The following is a 26,136-nucleotide window of genomic DNA, read 5'->3' as shown; positions in this document are numbered from 1 at the left end:
TTCTACTTATTTGCACTTTGGGCACAGAGGCATATCAAAACTCCTTGTCTTATTTAAACATTTAAAACATTCATTATTTAGGTTCCATGTGTTTAAAATAAATTGACATCCTCTCTTCCTTCCTATTGAACACGGCGCCCAGTGATGCTGCGTCCTCTCTCTCCCGGACTCACGCTATGAAAAGAGATAAGAAGCAGATCAAATATTATCATCAAACACAAAAGTTCCTATATAACATCTCTGATGATGTGTTCAGGTGCATCAGAAGATGTATTCAAGAACTATAACAAAGTATTATTCCATGTTGACCGCTGCAAAAACAGACATCTTTGAGAAGCAGTTGGCAGAAGATAGCCTACCACCTCTTACCTCCTACTACGGCCAGGTCTCCAAACTTTGGTGAGCAGTGTAGACCTGAGCGCAGCACACCCTCTGATATACAGAAGCGGGGTCAGGATTGCATTAATTCGGGGTAGAATGCGCAGGGGGTCGGTGCCTTCGTTTTTAAACGAATAGCACGTCGAACCAACAAAATTACAGACGATAATATGAATGAATATTGGCAGCCATGCCCCTAAGAAAAACACTGCAACCACAATGATCAGATACACTGACGAGCGCTTGCTGTCTGCCTCTGCTGAGGGCTGTTCCCTTTGCAACTGAAATCTGGCTATGAAAAACAGTCTAATATTCAACCCTATCATGATGATGACTGTGAATATATTTCCCACGAACGTGCCGATGCCAGTGACTCTTTTGGCAACCCCCACTGTTACTAGATTGTTGACAGCCACGATGACGAAGGCATAGACCCAGTATGCGAAGATCACAAGCAGAGTCCTATTTCGGGTCATTCGCTGTGAGTACTTGAATGGCGCTGCCACGCAATGATACCTGTCTGCTTGAGCAGCCAGTATTGCCATGTAAGACAGCCCGAGAAAGGTGGGTGCAATGTAGAAAGTTCTGTTCGGAGAGTCATAGCTGTCCCTCACGTCTAAAACGCCAACATAATAATAAGACACGCCGGAGCAGATGTCACTGAAACAGGTGCTCAGCATGTACATGAAACGGTTCTCGCCGCGCAGCGCCCTGTTCATCAGGATGGAGAGAAACACCGACAAGTTGAAGAAGATGATCGCCGATGCTAGCACGATGTTGAATAGGAACATCAACACGTTGCCAAAAGTAGTGAGAGGCAACACAGTCGACAGAGCCTCGCTGTTGTTGCCACTCATGGATGCAGAGAGAAGGTGCGCGCGCGTTTGAGCATCAATGTGCTTTTTGCCTCGAGGCCAGTTGTGTTTTATACACCAGGTGTATGGAAGCAGAATGGATTCGAAAAGGAAAGTATGGGTGACTTCTTCGATGTCCATGAACTCTGATTGATGAACTCTTGAGACCAGTTGGTGTTAAATAATTTGCTAATTAGCCATACAGGTCTGAACATGGGTGCCCATGACCTCAGGGAAAGCATGTTGTGTTGGGGAAAGTCATGGAGAATATGGTATACCACTTTATTTTCAGTGCCTCACATCAAACCCACAGGCTGCAGTGTACATACAGGGATGGGCAAAATTATCCAAAATATCAAACAGACCAATAGAGAGCTGCATGGCCACTATGGAAGTAGGACACCTGTTTCTCATTTTGTGTTTCTATGATTTCCTCAAAAAGTGTTACATCTGGAGGGCAAACAAAAACGTGAAATATATAGCTTTCAACAAATTAAGTTTAATTCACATAACTTGTGATATGTTTTATAACATAAAACTTATAACCTGCTTTGTCCAAGAGCACACAATTTGAAATATGTAAACTGAGGTCTCTGTACAACAAAATGTATTGCATTGTAGCAGAACAGTGTGGAGGCAGGGCTGGGACCAGGGCCCACTATAGGGGCCCCACAAGGGACAGTTCTTGTCCCTGTTCTTCTATTTTTTTCTTGATCATGTTCTATCAGTTACATTTAAAAAAAAGAACATAAAAAACTTGCTGTGATCACTGTGTCTATCTGGGTGTATCCTTTGGTGTGTGTGTGTGTGTGTGTGTGTGTGTGTGTGTGTGTGTGTGTGTGTGTGTGTGTGTGTGTGTGTGTGTGTGTGTGTGTGTGTGTGTGTGTGTGTGTGTGTGCGTGCGTGCGTGCGTGCGTGCGTGCGTGTGTGCGTGCGTGCGTGTGCGCGCGCGCGTAAGTGAGCGTGTGGGGGGGGGGGGGTATTTTGTCTTTTATTGTTTCGATATAAGCTAAATAAGTTTATGAATTTACAGTGACATATATGTTCTAAAATGTTTCTTCAGCACTTCTGCCTTACAAAGAACTTGTTCACTCCCTGTATACGGTTTTAGAGGTCCTTTCCTGACCTTAGTTTAGTCTTCTCTCACCATTTGACAAAGGTGATATAAAGCACCAAAAGAGTTTTCTCTAGAATAAAAAATACCCCTTTGGCTCATAATCTAGTGTCTTAAGAGCCAGAGCTATTTAGCACCACTTTTGTTTAGTGTGGTTGCAGCAGCCTCAATTTTTGAGGGTTTGATTTAATTGATTTATTCGTTTATAATTTATTCATACATTTTTTTAAGAAAGATTTGATGAAAACATTCACAATAAATAAATTAAAGCAAAACGACTTAATTGATTTGTCACTTAACATTTTTTCTTTATCGTCGCAATAGCTCGGCTATGGGATGGCAAGAAAGATTTCTAGAATTTGTGACCATGCAGTCTATATCTCTGAATAATGCAGTATTCTCTTGTTTTGGTAACATTATTTGAAGTGAGTCTCACAGTAAATGTTTACATTGCTAGGTGGAATAACTAATGATGGAGTTAGTTCTCCTTCAAATATATTATTCCTGCAAAGCAATTATGTTTTGACAAAGCAATAGGCAAATAATTCATTGAAAAGTCATATTTTAAGAACATGTCACATATTGAAGCAAAGGACCAAGCTAAAATTTAAGATCTGATTTTGATACCTCTTTAAAGATGTTTTGAAACTAGTGCTAAATATATGAAGTTTTCAACCAGTGCCAAGACACATGTCACATTATACTCCATGAAAAGATTACATCCTCTTTTTGACATGACACTTTCCACAACAAAGTTAAATTCTGTAAAACATTTACTCATCCTGTGCATTCTGTGAGCTTGTTGACACAACAATTGCTCCTTCTTCTCCTGCATGGCATTCTCACTCTGGACCAGACTTTTGTGGCTTCACATGGCACCCTCCTTTGATGGTGTTTTGCCAATTGGCCCATGACACATCGGAAGGGTTTAACAGCAGAACCAGCATCGTGGAACCACTCCCTCAGTTCTGTCCTGGCTCCAGGCATCCTGGTGGCACAGTACCCCCCCACAAATCCCCAGTGGTGCATCCGGTTTGGCTGGGCATGCACAATTGGACCTGCTCCAGGGGAAGGAGGTAGGGGAGGGTGATCTCTGTTGCTGCATTAGCGATTCTAACAGGTTGGTCAGGCTGTCTGTTTAGCAGGGAGTAGAACATGAGGAAGTGGATAAGTGGCTTAATGTTTTGTGTTTTTCTTCTTTGCTTTTTCCATTAATGCAGCCAGCTGAGTCAGTATTAGCTGGTCCGAACGCCACCAGAACCTTCTGTCCATCAGCCTTGGTTGGCAAGATGAAAGGAGGTAATCCAGGCCATGGTGTCCCGCAACAAGAGCTGTCTGTCAAGCCAGGTAGGGGTTAAGTGCCTTGCTCAGGGACACCTCATCCCATTGCTAGGACCGGAAATCGAACCTGCAACCTTTTGTTTTCCAGGCGGCCTCTCAAGCCATTCAGCTGGCCGCCCCGTAGTGGCGGCCAGCCACACATTTGCAATGTGGATTGTATTTGTATAAGTTTGATATAAATTCTTCTGTGAATTCTTAGTAGTATAACCAATATTCTAATATTGTGAAGTTGTGCATTATGATCCTATAACAAAGCTGAAATCTGAGTCAATAGTAGATTTCTAACAAAATGTCAGTGATTTAATTACCATATTGTACCACAAAATAATTTGTTGTATATTGGCCATTATCTTAAATGAAGGAAATTGTCTTTTTCAGCTGAAATTATATCAAGTACTTTTTAATTATTAACAAATTAATCATGTATTTAAAGACATAATGCATCTGACTTGATGTTTAACAAAATCTTGGCGTGTAGCACCCTCGAGTGGTTCAAATCTATTCAGTGGTGCTCTCTGCACACTGCTTGAGCATATTATTATATATATTTATATATATTTTCTTTTTGGCATCATATGATGATTATTTTATTGATGGTTGACTAATCTTAATTGTGATGGTGACCTGTGTATTTTATGTTGAGTATGAAATCAGCAATTATGAAATGTCTGCAAGTGGAATGTCAATCAATAGCACAGTCTTTCTCTCAGATTTGTGTTCAGGTTTGACACACAATGGTACCAACTTCCCTTGATGTTCTATTCCGTTATTTAGGTAAAGGTTAATCTTTAGGAAAGTCAGTGTGTGCAGACATTTGGAAGACAATAATGTGATTCGATCGTAAAGGGTAGAGAGGAGGTCCGTGGTTATTGGGGAATAGTAAATGCAACCTGAACACAAGATGTGGCCTGAACAACACTATTTGTGTATTTTGGGTGACGGTCTGATTTCTGTAACACTTAATGACCCCAGGTAACATCACTGATGATGTTCAAGAGCATCATAATAATATATATCTTGAAAGCAAAACGTCATCTAAGAGTTTTTTGCCCACATCTGTAGTGAAATATAGATTGACCGTTGTATAAAAACTCATCAGTTCATCTTTAGTGCTATCCAACATCAGGATTAGAAGCATCCACAATGCTCTCATCAATGTTAAGGTGCAGAAATATATAAGGTCTGGGAAAAATACACTCTCAAAACAACCAGATGTCAATAAATGCAGCTTCATGCGTTCCCCGTTGTGACTCCACAAGCCTGTGGGTTGAATTTGGAAAGAAAGTCTCATTAGATCCTTGTTTCTTGTCTTTTGGTTTGTGAGCAGGGATGGGAAAAATACATATCCTCATATCTGCAATGAATGGCAAGATGACCTGCAGCTACATGCTCTAAAAATGTTATTGTCATTTTTGGGAACACCTTAGATGAAGCCACTAAGATGTACTTTTGACCTGTCCACTTATGCAGTGATGAAAGTGAAGGTTAGTAATAACAATAATGTGTGTTGCTATTTGCGGTGGGCTAACAGGGGGCCCCTTGCTGAGGAGCCCCTGCAGGTGCAGCTGCTTTCTTTGCATATCCTATCCCAGTGGTTCTCAAACCTTTTCATGTCAAGGACCCCCAAATGACTATATTTGGCCATGCACCCCTATATCGAAAAATATTTTGTGCCAGGGACCCCTACAAGATTTGTGATGTAAAAATGTTTCAAATATGATGTATTCTTTGCATGTTTTTAAGATATGTTCAAGCATATCTACAATACAAGCAGCTTGTAGATAGTAGTATAGTATAGTTGCATAAACTTGAACTTGAACTTGAGTTGACAACAACAAAATACTATTTCAAAGTTTTTAGGGGAAGATTTACTGGTGTCTGTTTGTCTTTCTTTTGTTGTTATTAATCCAAAGTAGACTATTTTATATATTTTGAAAATGTACAATACTACAATGAAAATACAATACTATCTCAGAAGGGTAACAGGAAAGGTGGGCACCAAAACATTCTGGGCACTAGAGAAAACTAGGCACCTAGGAAGAGTGGGCACCCGGAAGAGTTGGCACTTTGGGGTGAGAAGAGTGCACAAGGGAAATCTGGGCACCAAAACAGAGTGGACACCAGACCTTGGAAGAGTGGGCACTATAGGGAAAATCTGGCCACCAAAACGGGAATAGTTTGAAGTCATAGGGTTCATGTGTGTCCACAGGTGTAAAACACGTTCTGTGTTTTACACCTGTCACATACGTGTATTACTGGAATGCAATATACACATTGCATCCCCCCACATCCAAAACATTTTCTGACAAATGTTATATTAGTTTGAGGTTAAGGTTAGGCATATTCTGTGAGGTTAAGGTTAGGTTGGCATATTTTTACTGTGAGGTTAGAGTTATACATAATAAATTAGGCTATAGAAGGCCTATATGTATGGATGTAGCCTATGTAGACTATGGGTAGGCTATGGCGCATTAGCTAAACTGAAGAAAAGCCCATCTGCCCTCCACATTAACTGTTTATCATCTTGTTTTTCAACAAGCAAACCCCATAGGACTTATAGGTTTGTGCTGAAAACTCATTTATCATTTCCATATATCTGACATGCGTCACTTCCAATCGTCAACCTTTCACTTGAAGCAGACTCCCCAGAGTGTCATTATTCTATGCGTTTGCCTAGATATGAGCGTTCAGAATATCCTTGTAGGCCTATAAAATGCAATGATCGTGCTTTTACTGGTGGAGCTTCGTGATGCTCTCCAACGCGACCGTTGTTCCCCTGTCCGTGAACTTCGGCAGTCCCGGTGATTTCTTCATCTTTATCTTCCACATTCTCTTTGCCACGAGTTCCGTGCTGCTGGCGGGTTCAGTGGTCATCGGCATACTGAGCACAAGATATCTGAGAGCACAGAACCGCTTCATATTTATGCTGAACACGAGCATCAGTGACACACTGACCGGGTTTTCGGTCTACTATTTGGGCCTTTTTGATGTCCAAGAGGGCTATCCGTCTCGGAACGGAACATATTACATTTTACCTTCATTTCTGGGGGTCAATGTGCTATGCTTTCTCTTTGCTCAGTTTGACCGTTACTTCGCCGTTTGCCATCCTTTCTTCTACAACCGTTACATTACTAGATCGGTGGTGATCGCCACGTGTAGTTTTTGCTGGATTTATACCTACGGTATCCTAACGGTGCAAAGTATGGTCCCTATTTCAAAGGCGGCTCAAATGAACGCATATGGTGTAATAGTTCTGCAAATTATAGTTCTCACCAAGGTTCTGATGACCATTAAATTATACATCATTGCCAGAAACCAGTTGGGGAGGGAAATGCCTAGCGCCGACCGTGATAACAAGAAGGAGTCGTTACGCATCATTGTGTTTGTCGTTATATGCTTTTTGGCATTGTGGTGTCCGTCATTTGTCAATATAATTGTGAGGCAGTTGACTAGAAAGGGGCTACGGTTTAGGAATGAAGCCACGAACTTGTTTGCCATTATGGCTCGACTGAACGCACTGGTCACCCCGGGGCTCTACATCTGGGGCAGCCCGGCGCTGAGGGGGGCCATATGGAACACGGTATGGAAGAGACTGTGTCCCAGATGGAGGGGCAGGTAAGATAGCTGCACATGGATACATCAGCCACTACAAGTGTAGGTCTAGGCCTACTTGCATCGCAAACTGTTTTGTTGGATTATGTGTCGATTAGATATCAATTTGTTAATCCAGGATTCCGTAACTGTCATAGTTGATATAGCGTGGTTAAAATGTAATTCCAAATTTCCTTTTTTAATTTCCCTTAACAAGTGTGTTAAGAGATCAGCAATTTATGGGGTGTTGTTGTTAACAGCATAAGTCTTATTAACGCACCATAACTCGCCAGCTTGAACTGCTATGCATTAAATTAAACCAATAGGTCAATCATTAGGTTAATCAGGTCATAATAAAGTTCGGATTTCACTGCCATGGTTTGATTGATTGATTGAAATTTGTATTAGGCAAAAATAATGTAAAACACCACAATTACATTAATAATACTTTTGACTAAAAGGTCAGTCCAAAAAAGTCCTTGCGGACTTATTTCCGTTGGGGTCCTTGGTATATAATAAAATGGTGTTATATTTTTGACCACGACGATGGTCAATTTGAGAATGCCAAACAATTGCGGATGATATTAAGCTAATAATTGTATTTTGTACGAGGTGGCACACTGCAGCTCTAAACTGTGTATCAGATGTCATTTTGGACAACAAATATAGGATTATTTAAAGGTTAAGTGATATTTTCTTTAAAAAAAGAAGTAGCTCTTCTGGTATGATAGAGTGTTTGTTCAGTAATAGGGGTCTCCGTATATCTCCAGCACCATAAAAAGACAATCTTTCAGGTCGGTCGGGACACTAATCCAATCAGGAGAGAGAACTCATACAGGATAGAGGATAAACAAGTGAAATTGGAATGGGTGCTCTCTCCTGAGTAGATTACATTTGCAACTCACCTGAAAATGTAGTCTGTTTCATGTTTATTAAAGAGCTGGAAAGACTGTGAGACCCCTGTTATTGAACAAACACTATACAATCAAAATATAGAGCTTTAACCTTTTAAAAAAAACAATCCCTTATACTTATACCTTTAAATTGATTGACAATAATTCCTTTAAGTGATGAACATATACTGAAATATCATACCCCCTCCCCCCTCCCCCTCCCTCTCCCTCTCTCTCTCTCTCTCTCTCTCTCTCTCTCTCTCTCTCTCTCTCTCTCTCTCTCTCGCTCTCTCAGAATTGGTTTTATCAGGACGGATCTACCTACGTAATACGAAGACTCAACACTGGAACCTTAATTTCAAATCATCCAAAACATTTTGAGGACTTGTTCAGCACGCTAATGATTGATGTCTACCGGTTTGGGATTGAGCAAAAGTTGTACTCCTGTTTAGTAATTTATATGAAATTGTTGGGTTACACTATTATTTCAGTATTTTGCCCAAATAGGCCTACAAATAGATTCGTTTATTCTAAAACACCGTTAAAAAACTATATGACCTGCTTTCTTATAATTCAATAGGCAACGACTTTCGACAGGAATAGCTACTGACACAGTCCGCGTTTCTTGTCTCAGCACCAAAGAGATCAGATGTCAGTATAGTGCTCCCTGCAACTTTACAGGGACAGTTTCGCATACAATAAATAACCACACATAACCCATTCTCTCCAACCCAATCCTATGGTAAACAACTTTAAATGCAACACAAGGTGCACTGGTCCTATACGTGCAACAAATAGCGCTGTCCATGGTCCTGAAACCACAGCAGCGCTATCCATTGTTCTGATACAGCTAACTTAGCGATATCACCTGTCTCGGTCAATAATTGTGTTGTTTGCAAAAATATGGGCAATGGGATATTAACGGGGTGTTGCTTGTTCCATATTATGCAAGTATGCAATCTCATATCAACTTTAGGCCTTTCCTGGCACTGAAGTGTCACATGCAGCACAGGCAGGCCTACCATGCAGTCTCTTGAGGGTATCTCGCGATCAGCCTATCTTTTCCAGTTAGCCTATATATAAAATAGGCTACAGCTGCATATGACATTATTTTACAAGTGCGATGGAATCATTTAACATCACACACTCAGTGTGACACAGTTGACTTTGACAGTCCAGTGTATTATCTGATATCTATTTTTCAAATTGTATTTGCTACAACTGCTGTCCTCGTATATAGCTGACACCGTGTTAATCGGGATCTTATTTACGAAAGCACTTTGTCTTCAAAATAGATTCATTTTTATATTGAAAACCAGTATTTGTGACACTTTAAGTAATTTAACTGGATTGTCAGTGTATTATCTTGGTCTGTGTGACGTTCAGGAGGGATATCCGTCGAGAATGGAACTTTTAATATTTTACCGACATTTCTCGGGGTCAATATATGTTTTTATTTTCAAAATTTGACCGATATTTTGCTGTTTGCCATCCATTCATGTATACAGCCGCTTTAACCAGACGTGTGATGACTGTGATTATATGCATATGTATGAAGCCAACTATAAAGAATACAGCATCCATGTGATGCATTCTTTATAGTTGGCTTCATATTTATGCTTAATTGCTTTACCAGTTTCTAAAACAATGCTGCTTTATGCATTTTGCATTGTCAGTTTAAAAATCATTGTACTTACGAAAGTATCCATGACAATTACAATATTTCATAGCCAAGTGCCAGTTAGATCGAGATCCCGGTGCTGAAAAACGAGAGAATCATTTAGAATAATTTCTTCTTTTTTGGGGCTTTTTAGTATTGTGGTCTCCCTCGTTTGTCAATATTGTACTTCGGCTGGTGTTGAGACAAGGGCTGATATTTGAAAACGAAAAACTGTTTCGTTTTCATCACTTACTTCAAGCTTTGAACACATAGGCTAAGCACCTGCATGTAAAACGCGTAATGGTATAGATTAGAATCCCAAATAAAACACGCCAGTTTTTCTAACTGTACACCAGGGGTTCGCTAACTCTTCCGGGACCCAAAAAATACAAAAATATGAATTAATACCTTAAGCATTATAACAAAAATAGTGAAAAGATCTGATCTAAGCTACGTTCTTGTAGATAAGTTATTTATTTTGTGAAATCCTTTTTAATTTGTTTGATATTTTTGTAAAATCTGAAAATCTTTTGAAATTATATATTTGAGGTATATATCGAGAGAACCACTGATTTAAACGATGCATTTATCCATTTGACACTATACACTTGTTTTGGTTTTATGCACGTGTGGTGTAAGTGGGCTACATTTCCACCACTAAATGAAAATAAAAATATCTGAATTGTCAGTTTAATTTTCGATTACATTATCTCACATTTCACTGTTGTTTTTCCTCACAATTGTGTCTCTATAACGATTCTGTTTTTCTCTTGCAATTGTGACATATCTCAGAATTGTGAGTTTTTTTATTTTATTTTGTATTAGCCTATTATTAATTTGTACTTGTATTTGCCTAGCTCACATTTGTGAAGGGGGAAAACCCTCAGAATTATGATGAAAGTGATGAGGGGAACTAAACTAAGAATTCTGTTATAAAGTCACAATACGGGAAAAAAGAAACTCCAAATTCTGAGTATATTATGTCCTATTTCTTTTTACTCAGGTCGAATGTGCTACCATGAGTAGCCCATGTCTCTCTCTCTCTCTCTCACACACACACACACACACACACACACACACACACACACACACACACACACACACACACACACACACACACACACACACACACACACACACACACACACACACACACACACACACACACACACACACACTTACTGTGTGTGCGCACGAGACAATGGAACGGGCAGCAACACATTTTATTCAGTTATTTGTAGTTGTGAATAAACATATTTAAATAAAAGTAATAATGGTTATACTGTCGTTATTATTATTATTATTATTATTATTATTCACATATTTCCTCAACCTCCAAATAGACCCTGCAACACACCCACCCCTTAAATTGCTGTCACACGATATTTGAAAAAGGAAACAAAAGAAAAAATAGGCCTACAGAAAAAAATAATTGAAATGCATTGAGTAGCCATTCGGCCTATATATCTATATAGAATGTTATTTTATTCATATCATTAAATTGAATTGTCATATGCATTCATACAACGCACGCTGGTCATTGGGATCTTATTTAAGATATCTCCGTCTTCGTCATTTTTATGTTAAACACCACGTAGGCCTATTTGTGACACATTAATTGGCTTGTTGTCAGTGACAGTGTATTATCTTGGTCTGCTTGACTTTCGGAAGAGATATCAGTCCAGAAATTGAACTCATGTTGTATCCTCACTTCTGGGGGTAAATATAGGCTACTAACCTTTTAAATTTGACCGATATTTTTTATCTTTGCCATGCATAAGATTGATTGATTGGTTGATTGAATATTTTATGAACAGTTTGCAAAAAGTAACAACTGTTACGATGTGACACGTTGTGGTGGGAATGGTGGTTTTATAATTTCGTTCACTTGCCAGCTAGAAATTAGTTTCTAAAGCAATGCTGTACGCATTCAGCATTGTCTTTTTACATTGTGATGACGAAGTTGGCCATGACAATTAAATGATATGTTGTTGCGAAGAACCAGCTTGGACGAGACCCTCCCAGCTCTGATAGAGACGGCAAGAAAGAATCGTTAATATGTTTGTCGTTATATATAACCTTCCTGATATTAACCTGTGTGCGTGTGGAGAAGCCCAGTGTCAGAGAGGCCATGATGAGTGAGGACCATGTGGGATACCAACAAGATGAGCCAAAGAACTGATAAGATCTCACACTTGATATTGGAGGTGTATTGAGTTGAGAAAGTTTATATCTAAAATCGAAAAATAGAAGACCAAGTTTATTATTCTTAAACGGAATTTAAAACTAAAACATGTAGTGGAAAAAAACATTTTAGTTAACTAAATAATACTAACTATAAAGAAGGGGAAACTAACTGAAATCATATTGTGTACAAAAGTAACTGAAATAAATAATATAGGCTACAGAAAATGTTTTTAGTCTGACAACTTGGTCAAAAATATTGGTAGAGACTGTCTGTGAGTCAATTGCTGCGTTTGTAGCCTATTACACAATACCTATTCTGAACTTCTTAAATCTTGCCCCTGAGAAATGCCCCATAATATGACAAGAAAACTGAAACTAATACTGAAACTAATAAAAACTAAACTAAAACTTAAAATAATTTACAATAAAAACTACACAGAAACTAGCAAATCCAGGATATGAACTGAAACCAAACATAATTGAAAATAAAACGAAATAACGGCATACAGTAGGCCTATTAAATCATACTGTGTCTGCAAAATGTTCACACTGTCAAATGTAAAGGAGATAGTTATTTGGCTTACACTACACCCTTGACGTTTGTACTTTTCAGCATTTTTCTCTGAAGACATTGTTTTGATTTAATATAGAAAATTAGCTTTGGAACTAGCAACAAGTCATAGTTGCATCATGTAACAGGCAATAATCATAAGGAACAGAGGTGAGATGATTACAGCAGGAATACTACTGAAAGTTAAGTCTATAAGGTTATGAACAAAAACTATACCGTATATCAAAATATACAGTATACAGCCTTATTGTAATAATTTTAATGGATATATTTCATTATATACACTGTTCTTCAATTAATATCTTTCACATTATTCCTGTCTCGCCTGTGTCTGCATTTGTGTTCTGTGTTTAACTGAAAACTTGTAAACCACAGGATGCTTTGACAGTCTTTTTCTGTGTTACATGTGTTTTTGTTTGTTTTGTCAATATGTTAAGCTGAAAACCATTTTAAGAAGAGAGTAACTAAGTACATTATTTACTCAAGTACTGTCTGTACTAAAGTACAATTTTGAGGTATTTTTACTTTACTGGAGTATTTCCAATTTTCAATACATTTGCTTGTACTCCACTACACCTCAGAGGTAAATATTGTACTTTTTACTCCACTACAATTATTTGAACACTTTAGTTACTTTGTAGATTTCGATTATTACAAAACATACATTAACCACTTCAGCCCTTAAACTTTGCCTGTTTGAAAATAGCTGATCTACAAGCTCACAACATGTCGCCGGATAAACATACAGTACAGTAGTCTTACCTGTGAATTTCCTATCAGGTTATTTTAGGGCCAGAACACCAAACCTGTGCCAGACTTGACTAAACCACTTAAAATTCAATCAAAGTGTTAATCAGCAATTTCATATGTTCAAATGCCTATACAGTGTGGAAGAAAACATAAGCTATTGAGACAATCAGATGAAAATCATAATGTTTATGGATTCAGGAAAGTTCTGATTTGCCCCAAACCCTGGATGTAGGTTAATTAGCCTAATAGTAACTTATATTTTTAGGTCTATCATTTGGCCATAAGTACCTTGAAAGCTCAGCAATTGTCCTTGTGACATCAACTTCAGGCTCTCATGGCTCTTCAGTGGCATTTTCAGAGAACTACATCCCGTAGGTGTAAAAGTGTTCACACATAAACACTGTGTCAATCTTTCAAGACAGATTTTTTAAGATTTAGTTTTTTAACCAAATGAGTTCCCAGATTGACAGCATCCCAATGTTTAGGAATGCAGACTCCTCCCTCTGGTTTGGGTTAATAATAGGATTACTTACATATAATGGGATGATGGCAATCTAAATCCTAAATGAAATTGTAAACAATTTGGTACTGTAAACATTAACTGGATGAGGTCAGTCTTGGCTAAGAATTTTCCACTCAGAAATGCCACTCTTCTCTGTTGTTGCCGTTTCAAATTTCTGAGCTGTGTGGTGACCTTAAATAAGGCCCTCAGAGTCTGAACCCCAAAAATCTGAGACAGATGCCCTGACGGCTCACACAGTTAGTGAATATAACACATATAGAAGGAAGAGACCCATAACTGTACTGTCCTCCTGGGTTTCAACCACTTTCAACCTGGCAGCCCTATTTTGGGCATGTCTCATATCACGAAAATAGTTGATCTACAAGCTCATAACAGTACATAGCGTATGCCTAATATGAGACATTATACAAAGTACTACTGAGTAATCTTTTTCCACTAAAGTAAATGTCTTTCCTTGTATTTCAGTATAGTTAACCCATTAAAACCGGGAACGCATCTGTGTAACCACTTAAACCATTTATTTTATACTTTGGCTATTCAAAAATAGCAGATAGACAAGCTCATAGCGCGGCACTTGTTGCCGCGCTATGAGCTTGTAGATCTGCTATTTTTGAAAAATCGTGAACATTTGTGCAAATCTGTGAATATATATTTTTAAAGCAAACATTTTAATCTCTAATCTTTGCTTCTGGGGGTCCCTGGAACAAAATATTTTGAGATGGGGGGTCTGCGGCCAAATACATTTTGGGGGTCCTTGACATGAAAAGGTTTGAGAACCACTGAAATATAACATACTTTTTTCAGAAAACTGTTTTTTTCAGGATTTAGAAGACATTTTGTAGAATCGGAACCTCAGGCCTTAACTGCTGGTCATGAAAACTAAATTAAGTGGTGCAGGGAAGCCCTTAGCCTTAGAACCTGCTATGGAATACAGCCACCAGGCACAGGTAGCCGTAGCCAACAGGCAAAGATTGTTTCTGTCGGGAGAAATGATACAATCACATATAGATGATCTGTTTATTAAAGATGTGGACTTCAAACTTCTCCATGACCATGTTTTATGTGAGAACTACAAATTAAGACAGAATTTAGCTAAGGCAGAGCACAACACACCATTTTGACAGACTGATGGTGGGTTCAGTTTAGCTGAATTTAATGTACAGACAATTACTCAAACATCAGAAATGTGTTACTGGTCTTAACTTTATGTCAACCACTTTTAATAGTGGTTAATCGCTTTTAATACTACCTCATCCAAACACTGACATATTTGTTTGGGAACAATACACATCATTGTGTAATTTTAGTTTTCCATATACAGTATACTTCCTCACTCAATGGGGAACATGTGCAAGGATCATTGCACATGAATAGAACATGGAGATTGTTCTATTCAAAAACAAACAATATGTCTTCCACAACCATTACTTAATTCTGTCGACTTCATCCAGACAGCTGTGATTGAGAAATGGTTATTTTCCGCCATGGTCGTCCTGCGATGACAAGCGTTTCTAGAAACAAGCACCACAGATGGTGATAAAGGTAAAGGCTCTGATAAGAAGTCCATTGGAATAGGATTGTCAAAGGGCACTGCTTATAGTCGATGTGACCCCGTCTGTGTGTGCATATGCATGTGTGTTTGTTTGCACAACTGAGTGTAAAAATATGACCCTAAACATAAACTAACACTGAGGCTTTAGCTGTGCAGTAGTTTTAGGGAGTGGGCATGTATTTACATACCACCAATAGGATTCAGTGTGAGGCTGCGTGTTTACAGGGTATGTGGGCTGTGGATTCATGTGAGTTCTGGTGTGGGCGTGTTGACTCTACCACAGAGTCCACGGAGGTTGCTTGAGGGGGAAAGAGGCCAAAGAAGAAACGTTGACAGGAATGGAGATAACAGCCCATGGTAGTGCTTGTCTCTGGAGAGACCGTCTGATCATCAGCCTGGGACAAATGCAAATGAAAATCGATATGAAAATCACCAAATGTGGAAAGGTGATAAGATATAATTATACGTAGTATATAGTGAAACCAGTAACACATTCTCACTTTTCAAAATAGCCGATATACAAGCTGACTGTGGCACCAGACACTATCGTACGGTACCACCAAGTATAAATCAGGGTATAGTGAATGTCCATGTATGTGTGTGAGTGGCTGTGTATCTCTCTTACCCGTCTCTTCCCAGTAGGAACAGTGCAGGTATGCTGGGTCTAGCAGTGCTCCCATCAGTAACCATGTCCAAATACTGGCTGTCGTTATCAACTGCATCATCAGCAATCAACACTGCTTTGCCTCCTGCCTCCTCCACTAGTCGAGCCTTATGGACAAACGAACAGCCCCTGCAGTTCATGCAGATAGAAGAAAACATAATTTAAAAATATATATTTAACACGTGTGAGAGACAGGAAAGACACATAGTATGTAGAATACATATTCATGATGATACACATTGACTTACACATGTTAAAAAACAAATCCCCATTTTGTTCAGCAGAAGAGTTCCTCCTCGTGGACAGTAATACTGATCATTATCTTATGTGTAGATCAAATGCCCTTTTCATGTGATAACAAAAATGATTAGCCAACCTTGGGCAGGCAGCATCAGCCAGGCTGCAATGCCAGTCTGTGATTGGATAAGCCTGGGTATTGAATGCCCAGGTACATGTTGTCACTGTTGGGTGGAAACCTTGTATGTCCAAAACCTTTTTTATTATTACTTTTTGTTTTTTTATAAAATAGAGAAAATATCTACAAGCTCACAACGCATCTTGAGCTTATAGATCGGCTATTTTCACTCCTTTTATGAGACACTCTTATATGATGAAGTAGCATTCAGTTGAAATCTGGATACAAGGCTTCTGCCGGACAGCAACATATGTATTCAAGTCTCTGACACATGGGTTAGTGATGTTTGAAGTTTAGAAAAAAAATCTAGGAACAGTTCTTCTTAAATCGTTAATCAGTACGTAGCCCCTTCAGTCACATGACTAAAATGTAGTAGACTTTTGGGTAGAGCTAGGATAGATTTAGGATGACTCCTCAAAATCTGCCTAAAACCATGATAGAAATATCTCTCTATTATCCTGGTTAGTCGCTCTATTGGAAACAACTTAATTTTGTGTTCCTAAAGGCAATTTTCTTATGAAATCCTCTCTAACATGCAAAAAAGTTTATTTGTCCAGAGAGCTATGGAATTCGGCATGACTAAGTATCTGTAAATGCATTTTCTTGGGCATAAAAGTGTATTATTCAATAGGGCATTGGCTTATGTAAAATCAAATGTATAGACGTGAATGAGTCCTGGATGTAATTTACTTGCTGCAAACCGAGTATACACAGTATAGCACATGCACACATAATTACCCTCGTTCCAGTAGGATTACTTGTCCCTGAATTAACTCTCTGTTCCTCATTTCTGAGCAGCCGTCTGCTGGCTCTGCTGGCACAAGTAAAATCTCATCATAAGAAGAAGTCTGGGTCCCAGATGAGAAAACAGAGAGGCAGAAGAAGTGCCAGAAAGGATGGAGAAGGAGGTAATGAAGACCAAAACACAAACAGAAACGACCAAAGAAAGACCGCCATAGAGCAATGTGAGGGAGAGATAGGAGAGAAAAATAAATAGAGCATTAGTGGGGTATGAGGGAAGAGGGCAGACACTTTCTTTGGTGAATAATAAATCCCAACAACAACAACAACAACAACAACTACACTGTAACATTACTTACAAAATCTCCACCAAAGTCTTTTGCAGGAGCTGCACTGAAGATGTAACCTATGTCCTCAGGACTGATAACTCGGAAGTAGAGCAATTCATTGACCCCAAGACCTGGAACAGTCCAAATTGGACAGACATGTCAATGAAATTGATGTTCACTTCAAATGTTGTGTTAATTATATTAGCAGGAGGCAGGAGCACCACAATTGTCTGACTGTTATGTTTAAATCGCAGGAACAAGTTGACAAAGAACCTGTGTGGGATCGGAAGGAACTGCAAAATGATGACAAGTGGAGAAGGTAAGTGAAGTAGGCCTGTCACAATTATCATCTAATCGCAATTATTTTGCATAATCATCAGTCGTGTCCATGTTGAAAAATGTTCTTATATTTTCAAACATTTTCTAAAGAAATAGCAGGGAAGTAACAGGGTTGTGAGCTTGCAGATCAGCTATTTCCACTATTAGTGTTGTCATGCATTTCTTTGTATATTTAGATAATTTGTCATATCCTCGCTGTGCAAACTTCAAATCCTAAAAAGCCAAACAGAAATGTAATTTTCATTCATATATTCCAGTGTTCAACGACAGAAACACAATTAAATAGTTCATCACAACTATTTGAGTGACAATTAATCGTCAGGCAAAATGTAATAATCGTGACACAGCCCTAAAGTGAAGTTGACGTTACATCAACAATCTGTCAGGCATTCAAAACAGCTCAGTGTAGGTTGGTTACCTGGACAGATCACCTATACTGTGTAGGCCAGGGGTCTTCAACAGGGGGTCCGGGACCCCTAGGGGGTCCTCATAGTTACTACAGGGGGTCCTCCAAATATTTGTGTAATAGGATTAAAAAAAAGTGAAAAAGTGTAATCTGCAACACAATGTATACAATATATAGTGGGGGTCCCTGCTTCTCTCTCTCATCTTAGGGGTCCATTGCCTGAAAAACGTTGAAGACCCCTGGTGAATGAGTTACCTGAACAGATCACCTACTGTGTGCAGGCTAATGTTTAGGCTACTCGTAGCTATAAAATGCAGACGTTGTCTGAAATACAACCATTATACCCGTGCCTTTCTCACCTGATATGTAGCTGAAATGCATGAGAATACTCCACAGACAAATAATCCACGATGTTTCAGTCATGTTAGCCATGTCGAAGACATTTAACCGCAAGGTTCTGTAACATACATTGATATAATGGACGGACCGGTTTCAAGTGAGACACCGATAGGTACAATTTCCGGTCATGTATTTCAAAATAAAACCCAACGGATAAGTACACAGGTTTTTGTATTATGTGTAGCTACTGTAGCTATATATACACTACACACACAGATAATATTTCTATGTGCAAAAAAAACTGTGTTTACCTGTATTTATTTTATTTTATCATTATTATTATTTTATCAAATGCTTTTATTTTGACGGCTAACTCGATCTCTACTTGCGTTCTGTCGAGCCCCCAGATTGAACCGCGGTAGAACAGTGAAGCTGCCGTTGCCTGGTGGTCAAATCGGGGATAGCAACACTTTTGCATTCAAAACGCTACTGCGCATGCTTCTATTGTCTGAAATGCTAGTGCGCCTGCTCCATTGGCTCTAATATTGGAGCCAATCCAGGAAGTAGAGGTACTTCCGGGTGCTTCTAGCACTTGTGAGCAACTTTCATTGAAATTAATAGGTGGGGGCCGGGCAGTCTGCCCTCTAGATATATTATAACTCTAAGAATGGATAGTACATGGGTGTATTGTATACGCATGCACGCTAGCCACCAAAGCACTTGTCTGGACTAGAGATTTTGAAATTAATCAAAGCATTTGCAGCCTGACATCCTCTCTGGTACACTCATCTCATCCCATTTACTATTATGTCCAAAGCATTCAACCAATTTACAATAATAAGTAAATGGGATGGGACCAATAATTGAATAATGGCTAATCATATTCTTTAGTCTTTTTAAAAAACATGTTGGACAGATTTTTTTTTTATTTCCCCCCAAAATCCAATTAAAAATGTCCAACAGTTCTTCCATCTGTCTCATATTGGCACTTTGTTCTGGAACCACACATAACTGAACCCCATTCTCTCCTCACCATGCTCAGGTCTCTCTCTTCCAAGGGAAAGTATCATGTCTGTCTATAATGTGAATTCCTCGATATGAATCAATATTCTATAGTGGACCCAGTAATATGTGTTCTTAAAGTAGGTATTGATTGATTGATTTATTGATTGATTGAATACTTTATTAGCCGTTTGCAAAATAAGCACAGGAAAGTACATGAAAGCATGTAATGATGTTTTTGCATGTAATGATGTTTTGCATAGTAACTATGCAAAACATCATTACATGCAAAACATCATTACATTCTCAACACTACATTGAGAAGGCTAGGTGGTGAGCTGTCAGGTAATATTCACGACTGGTATAGCTGACATAAATGGCAATAATGATAGCAACAACATAACAATCATTATTACATTCAGCACTTATCTCATTTTGAAAATGGTATATAATAGAGAGTGTGCCTTGGAGAAAGATATGGTCATTAAGTATTTACTTGCTAATAAAGTGAGAGAAAATACATTCACTGATTTTTACCCAGCAAAATCTTTCCTTAAGAGATATACTGTAAATGGGATACTGAGTCTGACTACTCATTTTGTAACAATTCAGATGAAAACGTTACACATTTGTTTTGGAATTGTTCTCAGATTTGTTCATCTAGACATTTTTATTTAAGATGGAACATATTTTATTATAAATCTTTTATTTGCACTTGCCACATCCACAAATGCAAATTCAATGCAAATTATTTTTCTTTCTTTCTTTCCTTTCCTTTGTTTATACATTAACAGGTGGTGTTTTACACAGAATAAATTATCCAAACCAAGAAATATGCATGCATTTATTGAACTGTGTTTTTAGTGTAGCAGATTTGAACTTTGCACATCCTGAACCAAGTAGTGTCACTGTATCATCTACTCCTGCACCATGGTCTGATGCCTCCTGTTCTTCTTAGATGGCCGTGGTGGACAGCAGCAGTTTGCTGTCTTTTTGCATTGCTTCTTTTTACCTGCCCTCACCTATCATGAAACAAATGAGAAATTAGTAGTCTGTTAGAACACATTGTTTTCACAAGAAGAACCATAGCCAATGAGATTTGATAACCAATAATATACCACCCCAAGCCATATACTTTTTAGTGTAGAAATCCTTTCATAATGTTTGTTTGATAACCCTCTAAGACCCGGAGCTTTTTCAAGTTGTGATGATTCCTGGCTCTGTGGGGGGTATTTATATGCACATATCCTGGCCAATGGCATTGTAAGACTGAGCAATAGGACCCAATGAGGAAATAGAGGTGAAGAAATGAAAAGATAACAGAAAAACAAATTATTTAAACTCCTTTCTTTATAAAATATAATTGTTGCCAAAAAGCATCGCTGGGTCTTAGAGGTTAAGAGAGGGGGGGGGGGGGGGGGGGTTACTAGTAGTAGGCTACTTCTGTGCCAAGTATATATTGTTATATTGCTGGACTGACAGATACAGAGATCTCCATATATGGGCATAAAAGGAACAAGGACTGACAGATACAGAGATCTCTGTATATGGGCATATCAGAATGCCCATATATAGGCATATACTTATGACATTATGGATCTCAATATATGGGCATAAAAGGGACACAGACTGACAGATACACATATATCTCCATATATTGGAATTAAAAGGACACAGGCAGAAACAGACATCTCCATATATGGGCACAAAAGAGTCAGACAGACCGGTACAACGCATACTCTAACAAAGCCACTATGATTCAGACATATTGGTCGGATTGGCGGTGTGAGTGAAGGCCGCTACCCCTAACCTCTAGTATCTAAATATTTTCTGATGTGAATAACAGCCGCTTGTAAAGACGGTAGCTTTAATAGCTGTCATTCAGTAAATAATGTATAATAATAAATAATGTAATACTTTTTGACAGCTAAATATTATGTATCTCTTTGTGTTTGTATGTTGAAGTATCCAAACATTGTTTGAGTTTGTAGAATATTGGGTTATTTAACTACTTTTTGACTCATTAAAGGCACAGCACTGAACCATTCGATGCAACTTCATGAAGTAGGATTTCTAGCAACAATAAAATCACCAAATGTGGATTTCTTATTGGTAGCAGAAGTGCTGACATTGATACCATGACAACTAAGGAACATACAAAAACAGACAAGGAATAAATATGCAGTAGGAAGCACAGAACCCTTTTTAATAGTCAAACCAAACCACCAAGGTACACAAAAACACCAACACAGAGAGAGAAGATGCACAGGAAAAAAGTCCTTGAGAGGACAGAGGTCAACTTAAACTTAAATGGTACAGTCGTTTACATTTATCCAGTCGCTCCACTTGCTCCAAAGTTTGACCTCCTGCAGGGCTTCTCTGGAACGTGCTCTCAGCTGGGTAATTCCCTTCGGTATAACAGCCGATGTCGAGTGCCCCGTTCCCTTCGGTATATCAGCCGATGTCGAGTGCCCCGTCTAGAGTGAGAGAGATTTCATAATTAAGTATACCCATATGGGTAGAGAAAGAGTGGAGGGAGGGTATGGTCATGGTACTGTTGAAGAGCAACACTGTTGTGTGATGAGTATAATTGAGGCTTTATTATGTTAAACTGAGTAGATATTCCATTCTATTATGGATTTCTATGTTACCTATGTTACGATAACTGTAACATCCTGACACCAGCCTTCTCTCTGCCCTTCCTTCCCGGCCACCATATCATATTGTGCAAACACACCATGTAAGCAGCCAGGGAAGTGCCCCCCCCCCCCCCCCCCCCTGTGTGTGTGTGTGTGTGTGTGTGTGTGTGTGTGTGTGTGTGTGTGTGTGTGTGTGTGTGTGTGTGTGTGTGTGTGTGTGTGTGTGTGTGTGTGCGTGCGTGCGTGCGTGCGTGCGTGCGTGCGTGATTGCATGCGTGTGTGTCTGTATCTTGCGTTACTGTACCTTGCCGTTGTCCCTCTCCACGTATTCTATCTCATGTTCCAGTCTGAAATAGCTATGAGGGCCAGACCAGCTGGATGCAGCAGTTATGGTCACATTCAGGTTCTGTCCCGGGCCCGGCATTTCCTGGCAGGTCAGTTTCTTGGGAGGGTCTGGCTGGACTGTAGGGGTTAAAAACACACCACAGATCAAAATCACAGATTTTAAGAATTGTTTCTAACTCCCAAAGTTATTTTTTTGTTTATGTTCAGACAAAAACATAAGAAATCACCTGAAATGAATTACTTCATACAGCACTTCAAAACACTATTATAAATGCTGTACTGTACTGTACTGTACTGTACTGTACTGTACTGTACTGTACTGTACTGTGCTGTACTGTGCTGTACTGTACTGTACTGTACTGTACTGTACTGTACTGTACTGTACTGTACTGTACTGTACTGTACTGTACTGTACTGTACGTATACTTTTTAATTCTATTCTGTACATTTCTTTGAAAATAGTGTTTTATTGGGAAATGCCTTAAAATGCCATAAAAGCAGTAGCATGTTAATACCTTTTCTAATACCACAAGGCTTTTCTGTCTTGTCAGCAATCATGTCACATGATAATTGTTCAAATAATGGATATGTCATTTTGTAACAAACCTCTGTCAAAAATATTGCAGCCCTTATTTGACAGAGCCAATTAAATTAGATTTACCAATCTCTCTGAGATAAAACCTCTTGGTAATCTTGAGGTATTCGTCGCTGTTCATGGCCTCGGCAGTGACTTCCAGCTTGTTCTTTTCCTCCTCACATGGGTTGAGGGAGTGGATAATTTCAAACTGTAATCCCCCATCTGGGTGCTGACCAGTGCTATTGATCCAGGTGCAGGACTTCTCACCTTCGGTGCTAGAGATGCATATAATAACATGAATAAGGAATAGGACATGAAATTGAGAGTCGACCTGCCCCCTGTCTGTTATGTAGATATATCTACACTGTGTCTGCACGTTAATCTTTCATTGTACCACAAATAACAGAGGTTGCCTCTTGCCAGTGACTGCTGGCTTATTTGGATCAGTAAATAGGAAAGGGAGAGTAAAAAGTAGAACAGACACAGGAGAGAAAGTGCAAGAGGCCAGCAAGGATACATCCAGAGAAGAAGACCCCACTGTTGCCTAATTCATGTAGTAAATTGTCAGTATAAATTGGCCAAATTCTTGGCAAGTTTGTGTTTAGTTCTGCTTGTATTCTGGCTTACCAGGAATGGCCCAGTCCAAGGCGTACTGCTGTGAAATCACTATGGTTCCATTTGCAGCTGAAGTTACAATTGTACGATTTTGCCCGGCAGTGCAAGGACCCTACAAACACACATATTGTAATAATCTGTCAATCATTTATCACAAAACATGCATTTTTATGATTGTTTATTATCTGGGATCTGGAGTGGTAATACCACTACATTTCTTTCATCTCTGTAAGTTATGTAACTACAGAATATTTCAGGCCAGTTCAGCATTCAGTGTTCTCTGCCAGCCATTAATGAAAGAATTTGTGAAAATCGACAAGATGGTTTTCCGAAGGGTGTATCTTTGATTTTAGTTTCTTAATGAAAAAATATTAAAATAATGTCGGCTGCTTTTGGTTTAGAAGCTCAATGTAACATTCTGTGTATCCACAAGAGAACCTGACAGTCATCCTCAGGTCAGTGTAGCAAATACAGAATATTGATCAGTCATGGACCATAGGCTAAAGCTATCATACACATTCTAGTGTTAAGTGGTACACCTGTTTAATATTGCACACAAACAAATATCTTACCGTATTTCTCGTCCTTAGCCTCAAACCGCAGATAGGCTGATGATAGCTTCTCTGCTCCGTTCCAACAGCTGTATTCTCCCAGCATTGGAGCATCCACATCACTCACAGTGAGATTGAAGCCATCGTGATCATCAATTTCTTCCTCGTCGCCATCTCTTGTAAACCTCCATGTAACCGGGCCGTCAGTCTTCACGTTACATGGTATTGTGACTGATTCATCTTGTTCTGCCAACACCACTTTAGACATGGACACAAACCACACACACACACACACCTATTTAAGTCATTTTTATCAAAGCACAGCCAGATAAGGAGTATGCTCATGATTCAGTAGATGTAATCAGACACAGTATACAGTATAGTACTTGATCTCAATGTGGGGTCCCAGTGGTCCTTGAGGGGGGTTCCAGAGGGTGCCCAACACAATTATTAATAGTTTGGTATAACCAAATGGGCCCTTGCAGTTCTGTCATTCTGAGAGTGTACAAATAGCCAGCTGTAGTAGGCTAGCTATGTGTACACTCTCAGTCCGTGTAGAAATTGGGGTCCCAGACAGAGATAATGTTCTTATCAAATGGGGGTCAGTGGCCTAATGATTACCAAACTGGTCCTTGAAATTAAAAAGGTTGAGAATCACTGGTCTACATGTGTATACTAAGTCTGCTATGATTAATCTACATACTGTACTACTATTTCTCACCCTTCTACTGTGTATGTTGAGGAACCAAAACCAAATAATTTTACTCTTGTGTACTCGACTCGTATATGAGATCTTAAATCTTATTATGAAACTTACCAGTGTCAGGAAATTTGCCAAATCCATATGCTCCTGTGAGGCTGATAAAGAGCAGGATGACAGATGATGATAGAGTCTTCTGAAAGAAAGAAAGATAAAGACAGAGGGGTGGTAGAGAGAGATATTGAGTTGTCTATATCTATTATTCACTGATACTGTCTTTAAAAACAATATTAATAGTTATGAACGGTATTGCATCTATACTAGTAGCAGAGGAACAACATTCCTCTGCTACTGTGATCACGGAGTACTTTCATTGGATGCATTCATTTTATTTTACCTCTCTTAGCACTGTGCGTTAATAGTTAAATACGTTTTTCAATACTGATCTAAAACAAATTTCATTATTCCCATAAAAGAGTCACAGAGAAATAAAAATTGCCATAGTGACTGTAAAATAAGATAATGTAAGAAAATAACCTAGCAGTTATACATTTTTCGGTCAATAATCATTCATCACCGCACTTTCACGTACCATTTTGTAGACTGCAATGTCCCTTTGAAAAATCTCTGTTCAGAATTAATAATCCTGCTAACTTGATGAAATGCCTGGTTGGACTGCATCATTTTATACAGTATGTCTGAGAGGTGGATGACACATCAACATACCCATGTGGGTAGAGAAAGAGTGGGTGGAAGCTATGGTCATGGTACTCCCCAAGAAAGACTGTCAGAGGACTGTGTGTGTGTGTGTGTGTGTGTGTGTGTGTGTGTGTGTGTGTGTGTGTGTGTGTGTGTGTGTGTGTGTGTGTGTGTGTGTGTGTGTGTGTGTGTGTGTGTGTGTGTGTGTGTGTGTGTGTGTGTGTGTGTGTGTGTGTGTGTGTGTGTGTGTGTGTGTGTGGGTGTGTCTGTGTCTGCTCAAATGAACCAATAGGTTTCTCAGAAAGTTAGTTTATTTTCAGATTCAGATTCAGATTCACTTTATTGTCACTTAGATGCAGAG

At 39.0% G+C, this 26,136-nt stretch overlaps 4 protein-coding genes and 1 pseudogene across 5 annotated transcripts; 2 read left to right on the top strand and 3 right to left on the bottom strand.

The window, feature by feature from the left end:
* Positions 1-365: 365 nt before the first annotated feature.
* On the bottom strand, positions 366-1,235 carry LOC311044019 (uncharacterized protein; the record flags this gene model as incomplete). Its single annotated transcript, XM_084055441.1, has 1 exon — positions 366-1,235. The coding sequence occupies one exon, from the start codon at positions 1,233-1,235 to the stop codon at positions 366-368; it is 870 nt and encodes a 289-aa protein (XP_083911567.1).
* Positions 1,236-6,436: 5,201 nt separating this feature from the next.
* On the top strand, positions 6,437-7,306 carry LOC311044018 (uncharacterized protein; the record flags this gene model as incomplete). Its single annotated transcript, XM_084055440.1, has 1 exon — positions 6,437-7,306. One exon carries the CDS (start codon positions 6,437-6,439, stop codon positions 7,304-7,306), a length of 870 nt encoding a protein of 289 aa, XP_083911566.1.
* Positions 7,307-9,194: 1,888 nt separating this feature from the next.
* LOC311044017 lies at positions 9,195-10,104 on the top strand (annotated as a pseudogene). Its single transcript has 3 exons — positions 9,195-9,210; positions 9,448-9,671; positions 9,984-10,104. The product of its transcript is annotated as an uncharacterized misc_RNA (transcript).
* Positions 10,105-14,865: 4,761 nt separating this feature from the next.
* On the bottom strand, positions 14,866-18,799 carry LOC311043057 (protease-associated domain-containing protein 1-like). The gene is made up of 5 exons (XM_084054198.1): positions 18,668-18,799; positions 17,594-17,694; positions 17,232-17,341; positions 16,040-16,207; positions 14,866-15,809 (listed from the first exon to the last, which is right to left on the bottom strand). The coding sequence occupies exons 1-5, from the start codon at positions 18,738-18,740 to the stop codon at positions 15,689-15,691; spliced, it is 573 nt and encodes a 190-aa protein (XP_083910324.1). The 5' UTR covers positions 18,741-18,799; the 3' UTR covers positions 14,866-15,688.
* Positions 18,800-21,955: 3,156 nt separating this feature from the next.
* On the bottom strand, positions 21,956-25,790 carry il12b2 (interleukin 12B 2; the record flags this gene model as incomplete). The annotated part of the gene is made up of 7 exons (XM_084055438.1): positions 25,669-25,790; positions 25,194-25,272; positions 24,398-24,634; positions 23,838-23,937; positions 23,295-23,485; positions 22,593-22,750; positions 21,956-22,126 (listed from the first exon to the last, which is right to left on the bottom strand). The coding sequence occupies exons 1-7, from the start codon at positions 25,669-25,671 to the stop codon at positions 21,956-21,958; spliced, it is 939 nt and encodes a 312-aa protein (XP_083911564.1). The 5' UTR covers positions 25,672-25,790.
* Between the last annotated feature and the right edge of the window lie 346 nt (positions 25,791-26,136).

Source organism: Gymnoscopelus microlampas, assembly GCF_963454915.1.
Source record: "Gymnoscopelus microlampas genome assembly, chromosome: 4".
NCBI lineage: Eukaryota > Metazoa > Chordata > Actinopteri > Myctophiformes > Myctophidae > Gymnoscopelus > Gymnoscopelus microlampas.
This window is presented reverse-complemented; position numbering and strand designations above follow the sequence as displayed.

Coding starts and splice junctions, on each gene's coding strand:
- LOC311043057 (XM_084054198.1), bottom strand. CDS start 18,740: ATGGCTAACATGACTGAAACATCGTGGATTATTTGTCTGTGGAGTATT. Junction 16,208..17,231: donor GTAATCCTACTGGAACGAGG/GTAATTATGTGT, acceptor CATGAACTGCAG/GGGCTGTTCGTTTGTCCATA. Junction 15,810..16,039: donor TTCCTACTGGGAAGAGACGG/GTAAGAGAGATA, acceptor CATTTGTCCCAG/GCTGATGATCAGACGGTCTC.